Source organism: Haplochromis burtoni, unplaced genomic scaffold (assembly GCF_018398535.1).
Source record: "Haplochromis burtoni strain Fernald_Lab_line unplaced genomic scaffold, NCSU_Asbu1 Contig_80, whole genome shotgun sequence".
Taxonomy (NCBI): Eukaryota; Metazoa; Chordata; class Actinopteri; order Cichliformes; family Cichlidae; genus Haplochromis; species Haplochromis burtoni.
In genome coordinates this window covers 108,402-116,053 of record NW_024582441.1, presented here as the reverse complement: position 1 = coordinate 116,053, position 7,652 = coordinate 108,402, and the positions used below count along the sequence as shown (strand labels likewise).

Below are 7,652 nucleotides of genomic sequence, written 5' to 3'. Positions count from 1 at the left end.
TGTGTGTGTGTGTGTGTGTGTGTTCTCTCTGTCTGTCTGTCTGTGTGTCTGTGTGTCTGTGTTACTCACGGGAGGGGCGGCGCGCTAGAAAAGGGGGGTGTCCACCCTGCCCCTGGGTAATTATAGAAGGGGGCCATGGCCCCTCGCTGAGACCCCGAGGACGTCTGTCTACGTGCCTGATGGGAAGTGAAGGGATCCTCACTCTCGCTGTCTGAGTCTTCGTACTCCTCTGATTCACTGTCGGCGACCATGAAAGAGAGAAAAAGAGCAAAAATATGACGATACCAAGCTACTGGATTCTGTTTTGAATTTAAAAAGACATCGAATTCTCTCATCTTGCAATCCTGAAGAACTTTAGAAGCATTTATGTCTTCTAGGCTGGAGTACTGTGATTCGTTATTAGCAGGATGTCCTACAAACTCCCTGAAAAACCTTTAGTTGATCAAAAAATGCTGCAGCGACAGTACTGACAGGGACTAGAAAGAGAGAGCATATTTCTCCCATATTGGCTTCTCCTCATTGACTCTCTGTTAAATCTAGAAAGGAATTTAAAATATTTCTCTCACATACAAGATCTTGAATAATCAGGCCCCATCTCATCTTAAAGACTTCATAGTACCGTGTCACTCTATTAGAGCACTTTGCTTTCAGCATGCAGGTTTACTTGTGGTTCCTGGAGTATTTAAAAGTTCAATGGGAGGCAGAGCCTTCAGCATTCAGGCCCCTGTTCTGTGGAACCAGCTCCCAGTTGGGATTCAGGAGACAGACCCGGTCTACTTTTAAGAACCCGTTTGTTACACTGTAACTGGTCATGACAGATGGTTCTTAAAAGGGAGTTTTTCCTTCCCACTGTCGCCAAGTCCTTTCTAACAGGGGGTTGTGTGACTGCTGGGGTTTTCTCTGTATCATTGTTCTTTACCTTACATTATAAAGCACCTCGAGGCAACTGATGCTGTAATTCGGTGCTTTATAAATAAAACTGAACTTAATGGAATTGTAATAGGTAATGCTCCAAATGGATTTCAAGTATTTAGAGAAAACCAGCTACCACTTCCACCATCCACCCACCCCTGCTCCTGTAGGCTTGCTAAGCACAAAAATACTAAACTGAACCTATCTGCACAAAAGTAAATAAATAAAAATCAGGTTTTATTTAGCAGGAGAATAAACTGCAAGATGTTTCATGCTTCAAATATCAAACAGCCATATCTGCTACAGAGAAACACTTCTAGAGGAAATGCATTACTAGGCAAAATAGGCAAAACTGAATGACAACACTGTGAATCAGACAAATGTAAATAACTTCTACTAAAGACCAGTTCTTAAAGACATAACAACAATGTCCTACTTTTACTTGTGCTCTCAGTGTCAGTATTTATACCCCACATTTCTATTGCGTTACACTGGAGACGTCCACTTTACTGTTTTTTTTTCTCACCTGGGGAAGCTCCTCCAGGCACCAGGTAGAGAGCAGAGGATGGCAGTGAAGGCCAGAGCAGAGAGAAAAGAGTAAAGGGAGAGGTAGAGCAATCCCTCCATCCCATCATAGCACAGGCCTTTCAGTGAGTCAATGTAGTCCTAAAATAAAATGGCAGAAAAATACAGAAATGAATAAATGAGAACAGAGCAGCACAGTAGCGAGCAGTGCCGAGTTCTTCTGATCACCTTATTCAGACCCCGGCAGTTCAGTAGTGCCACCAGCTGATGAAAGTTGCCCTCTGTTGAGTTGAGTATCTGTTGAACATCCCTGAGTGATTTCTGCAACAACATAGAAATTCCAGAATGTGAGAAAACCACCGAGGAGGCGGTCCACGTGCAGAAAATGTAGTATTTCATAAAAGTAAGTAGTGCACATACCTCAGCTTTGGGGAACTGTGTGAGAGCATTTCTGTCCAGACTGGAGAGATGTGTGTGAATGTTTGAGAGTGCCCTCTGTGACTGGGTCAGCAGCTAAAGCCAACAAGTCAATATAGTCAGTGGAAATCAGAGGTTTTATTTGGCATTGTTTCTCAAACATAACATTAATGTGCTGAGAGTGTAGCTACTTGTCGAGGGACTAAATAATTTAAGGACAGGACACGTAGCAACAGCTGTGCATCCTGTCCTCAGTTTTATTTTTCCCCTCCAACTGCCCTTCAGAAACTTTGACATACTATCTGCTCACTCCCTTTGAATCACTCTGGGTAAGAGAATCAGCAAATGCCTGCAAATGTAATACGCTGACTGGCAGAGGTGGCATTACCTGCTGGAATGGACTGTTCATGCGCCTGTTGCAGGTCAGGTAATAATCCAACACGTCTGGGTGGCCAACAAAACAGCAGTGTACAAAAGATCAATGCACAATAGGAAAAAATGTGGAAACAGTCATCTGTCATTATATTGGATTCTGCTAGCAAAAGCACATTTGGGGCAGGGGGTAAATCAAGTGCATGGCAGGCATGGAAAACAACTAGATTTTCCAGAAAGTGTTGCTCAGAGAGGGAATCTGTACCTGAGCTGGTCCCACTGTTGAAGTGGGTGGAGTTAAGGACAAACGCGTTTGGATCTGAGCAGAAGTCACTGAGAGCCTGGCGAGAGTGACGGGGAGAGTGAGAGAGGATGACAGGAGGATAGCGAGAGTGAGGAAGAGGTGAGGTGGAAGAGAAATGATCAGATAGGAAAACATTTGTAGACACAGTGACCAACTGACATACTTGTCTCTACAGATAACTGACAGCATCGGAAAACACAGCAGCAAATATCGACACCCCCCTCCTCCTCCCACGCTCTCCTCTTCTGCTGTTAGATCACTCTTTCATTTAGCTTCTTTTTTAATATCATCTGTGTTTTTGAGGTTGGCGCACTTCGGTTCAGAGAGTGTACTCCCACAAACTCTCTCAGCCTGAGATCGCCCGACCAGAAGAGGGTGCAAGAGCCACACAGGGAGTCTGCTGACGGAATGAGAAAGCGACGACGTTGGCCAGAATAAGGTTGAGAGGCCCACAGCTGGCCTATTGTTTCCCTGTCAGTGACCAGGGACAGAGCAGCCCTGTGTGGACCCACAGGCCTTGGGACATCTCCCGGCAGCCCCACATGACACTGAGACTCTTAAACTGAGCAGCCATGCAGAAAAACACCCACCCTTTACTCTTTTTTCACACGCACACCAACAAAGTCTCCTCTTCAAAGAGAATGGGCGCTTTTAAAAGAGAAATAGTTCATATGGACAGCCCTCTGTTTTGGACATAAAAATGCTCTTTATGCTCTTTGTTGCTGGTAAATGTCACCATCTAAAACTGTGGCTCGACTGCTGATGATAACAAATGGCACATTGATGCATTTTCTATACAAGTGGAAAGTAGACCTTCAGGCAAACACTGTCCATTTAAAACTTTATTTTACAGTACAAATTTTTTTGTATGCTCACTGTAAAGACTTGTGGAGCCAAATGCCTTCGCAAGTTGACGGTTTCCCCACTCTCTGTCTCTCTCTATCACTTACTTCGGCTTGCTCTCGCTCTAAAAGTGATCTCAAGATGCACTCTCCTGCTCCTCCTCTCCCCTCCTCACTCTTGTTGAAAGCACTTCTCTATCTACTACTTCTTGAAGACAACAACCCACACACTTGCAAACACACTTGCATGTAAAACACACACTTTGCTGCATAAACACACTTTGTTCGCAAACGCACTCGTGCACACGCACATTGAATCTTTAATCTCTGCCCCATTTTCCTGCCTCCTTGGTCCTCTGCAATGACTGCAGCGTTCCCTAGGAGGCAGGTCTTTTCACAGTTTAGCACAATAGGCACAGAATTCACACATAAGCACATATATGCACATTACTTTGGCTTGCCATCAGGGGTCGGCCTCCTAAAGCTCTCTTCTCTCCGCTATAGCCAGCCTGTATCGCAGTTTTACTGAGTCTACTCACCACCACAGTGGCTGTCTCCAAACCCAGGGAGCCCCAGCTTAGGAAGAGGGCCAGCCAAGCCAGCACTGTCATCCTGTGGATGGGGGAGGGGACAGAAACTCTTCAACCAAGAGGACACCCATTGCCATCAATCCAGTTTTTGTGTGGTATGTGTCTAAAGATACAAATGTGTGTGTACTCACAGGATGAGCAGCCAACGGGCTTGTTTGGCGAGTCCCAGCAGGATGAACAGACAAACTATGAGGTCAAGGAGCAGCAGCAACACATAAGACAGCCACCTACAACACACACACATATTACTGTGTGTTAATTACAATATCAATCCTTGCTTAACAGCAACTTGACCAAAATTTTACTTAAAGTCCAATCAACATTTTTCTAATATGGGATATCCATCTATCCATCCACCCATATCTACCCATTTATACATTCATGTACCTACATCTGTCTATTTATATATCAATCTATCATCTTTCCATCCATCCATCCATAGATTCACACCCTACCTATCTACCCATGATCCACCCATGTATTTTCTATCCATCTATATACCTTTCTACATGTCTGTGTAAGTACATATCCATCACCATTTATCATCAATCCATACTTGCATACAAGCTACTTAATAGAAAACATCACATCTTACTATCATAGCACAACTGCTATGTTGTGCCCATTAATCCCACAGTTTCTGAAAGCAAATTTCTGTTTTCTTAGATTTTTTTTAGTAGCAATTGCAATGTTTTTATGGATTTTGAATCCTCTGGCCATGATGATTTTGCCTCAACAATGGGGGGGATAAATGCGGCAGCAGTGTTTACAATAGTGTTTACAACTAGAAAAAAACCATGTGGAAATGTTTTTTTATCTTCCTGGTAAAGTAATTATGCTTTATGAACTTGTTTACTTGCGATGGAGCTAGTTGCATTTAATATCTAGTTTTTAATTTAAAAGTCCTGGTTTTACTGGGGACATGAATTATAAGATGATCAAGAAATAAATAAAAGTGATTTTCACTTTTATTTGACCAATTTTTGAGGGCGAAAGAAAAATGCTCTTTGAAAAATAAAATATAATAATTTAACCAATGTATGTGTCTTTTCCCCAAATCACCAACGGGCAGATCTGATCACATTTTGATTCTTCCGCCTGATCTTGGATAAACATTCAGTCACCAGCAATTGTTCCCAGAATCAAAACTGCTGCCTGTGTAAAATGAGTCAGGAGGAGCTTGAACTTTCCTTCCCCTCTCCCTGCAACAAGGGAACAATCTGCTTTGTTTATGAGGACATTATTATTACTTGACTGACACTATTTATCTAAGCTAGGTATACTTGTTAGCTTTTATTTATCAACTGAAATGTTTCCAATATGGAATATAAAAGCAGCCTGTCAACATAACATAACTGGGGGGAAAATGGCATTACATCAACAAGCACATCTTAATAAACATGCAACATTTATGAGGGGCTGGGGCAGGACGTCTGGCAGCCTCTCACAGCATCGTAGGAGTAAGAGTGTGGCTGTGTTTGCAGACAGCTTGTACATGTGGAAGTTTGTAAGGCAAAGAGGTTTTTGCAGAAATACATAAACACCTTCCGACCCTGACAAGGTAACCTGAAAGGTAGCTGTTAATTTCTATTTTTAAAGCACTGGGTATAAATCTCATGGGCTTTTCTAACTGTAACAAATAATTCTCTCATAAACAAGTAAAAAAAAAAACAAAAGCTCACATTGTCACATTATCTCAGGCTGTAAAAGCACTAGTTTGGTATTTGAACTGGTGTAAGAACTGCTTCTTTTCACCCCGTGAAAATGCTGCATGAATAATAGATCAGTCATTCAAACTGATAAACTGTATTATTAATTTATATTATCCTGAACTGTCCAGCCTTACCTGTAGTCCTCATTAACCATCAGTGTGTTGGCCGCCCAGCCAGGTGAGAAGGGGCTGGCCATTAAGCCGCTGTTAGGCACCACTGTAGGCGCCACAGAGGGCGGTACCGGGGTCAGAGGCGTGATGGACGCCCCGCTGATACCGCTGTCATTCCCCAGCCCAGTGTCAATGCTGGACCGAGCCAGGGAGATGGAGGAGAGGAGGTTGATGACGTTCTCAGATAACCTCCGGCAGTTCCGCGTCGAAACCAGGAAGGGTTTGCTGCCAGTAAATAACTCCTCCATCGAGGCCAGTGGTCCAGAGATAGACAGCTGAAGTCCAGTAATTGTGTCTGAAATCTTGAGGGAGGAAGGAGGAATGTGAGGGGAGTAAAGTAGGACTGAAACCACAAAGTGAGCTTGATGTTGCTCATAGGGTCATAAAATCCTGGTGTAGGAAACAGAGAGCTAAAGATGTTGGACATCCTCGGCGCCTCAGAATGGCTCTCATAGTCTATAATGCAAATTTACACTTATCAAACTTCTGAATACTTCACTACTTCTCATATGTGTTTGCTATCTTTATGTCTCTGTCTCCATATTTTAAGGTCTTTTCAGGACGGTTGTGGTTTTCATCCCGTTAGCAGTGATACGCTGCAGAAGTTGGAGTTTAATTTGGAGACCGTGCTGCTCTTTCATCATCCTTATCCTTACCTAATGTTTTTGGGACGTCATCTTGCTGTAGGGTGAACTGATGCCCCAGCCTTACTTTACAAAAGCACTACTTCCTGCAGTACAGTACTGCCCTAATAAAGAATGAAACATCACATCAACATAGTTTATCCCTAAAAGTCTTTGTGCAAAGGTTGAGGCAACTGTAGGAATAGTTTGCATTATATTTCTATTTTTTCAGCTTTGTTGAGTTTCTTTCTTTTATGCAGTTAGCCATGCTGTGTTGTATTGAACTATAAAATGCAATTTAATGTACTTATTAAAGTAATTTTGTTATAGGCTTTCAATTGAGCCAATATTTACAATGAATAGAGTATATCTTCTCTAATTCATGTGTAATATGCACAGATTTGCTGGCCTGTGCCATTTAGTAGTTTGACACATAAACCACTGTCTGACCGCAGAGATCAATGAAACAGAAGTTTGTATCTGATTTTCTTTCCCTCTCTGCAGACCTGATGAACAAATTCAGCCCATCTGTCTTCCTCTCTCTCACACTCTGTCTCTCTCCCTCTCACACACACAGTCATACAGGGTAGATACTTTGCATGACATTTTACTTGCAGAGAGCACCACTCACCAGCAGATCGATGGAAGCTAGCGTATAATTGGCTGTGAGAAGAGACGAGGTCAACTGATACATCCCATCATTAGCTTCACTGTTCCCATAGAAACCGATGCCTATGGCAACACTGCGTGAGAGAGGGAGAGGGCGGGGGGAGGAAACATGAAAACATTGTGGGAGGGTGACAGGGAGAGAGAAAGAGGGGGACAGGAGAACAGATAGCAGAGGCATAAATGTAATGTTTAATTCAGCATGGATGTACATTTTAAATGAATGTGACAGGAGGAGATAGAGCTGGTGAGGATGTCATATGTGCGCTCTGGGTGAGCATACCATCAGTGGTGAGCAAGGGAAGGAATAAACAGTTGATGGGAGAAAAAAGATGACTCACAGCATCGGCAAGGAAAATATTCAAAATGTAAAACATAGCGACGTGTTTACACATTTCTCTGTTATTCAAATATTCAGATTAAGGCCCAGGCCAGATGTTCATCAAATCCCCTCAAACCCAAGAGGAATGGTATGACCCAATCTCCCACAAAGTATGTGACCCAGATTAGAAAGCGGGG

General features: G+C 42.9%; 1 protein-coding gene across 4 annotated transcripts in view; it reads right to left on the bottom strand.

Moving 5' to 3' along the window:
- ttyh1 (tweety family member 1) overlaps positions 1 to 7,652 on the bottom strand; it is a 21,217-nt gene that overhangs the window by 4,562 nt on the left and 9,003 nt on the right. For 2 of the 4 annotated variants that reach the window (XM_005925335.3, XM_005925336.3), the window contains 10 exons: positions 7,099 to 7,210; positions 5,809 to 6,146; positions 4,094 to 4,189; positions 3,912 to 3,984; positions 2,492 to 2,567; positions 2,243 to 2,298; positions 1,858 to 1,950; positions 1,666 to 1,758; positions 1,439 to 1,578; positions 70 to 237 (listed from right to left, as the gene is read on the bottom strand). In XM_005925335.3, the coding sequence (XP_005925397.1) occupies positions 70 to 237; positions 1,439 to 1,578; positions 1,666 to 1,758; positions 1,858 to 1,950; positions 2,243 to 2,298; positions 2,492 to 2,567; positions 3,912 to 3,984; positions 4,094 to 4,189; positions 5,809 to 6,146; positions 7,099 to 7,210 (1,245 nt within the window). The remainder of the gene's footprint in view (positions 1 to 69; positions 238 to 1,438; positions 1,579 to 1,665; positions 1,759 to 1,857; positions 1,951 to 2,242; positions 2,299 to 2,491; positions 2,568 to 3,911; positions 3,985 to 4,093; positions 4,190 to 5,808; positions 6,147 to 7,098; positions 7,211 to 7,652) is intronic. The other 2 variants (XM_005925338.3, XM_005925337.3) reach the window with 1 other exon arrangement.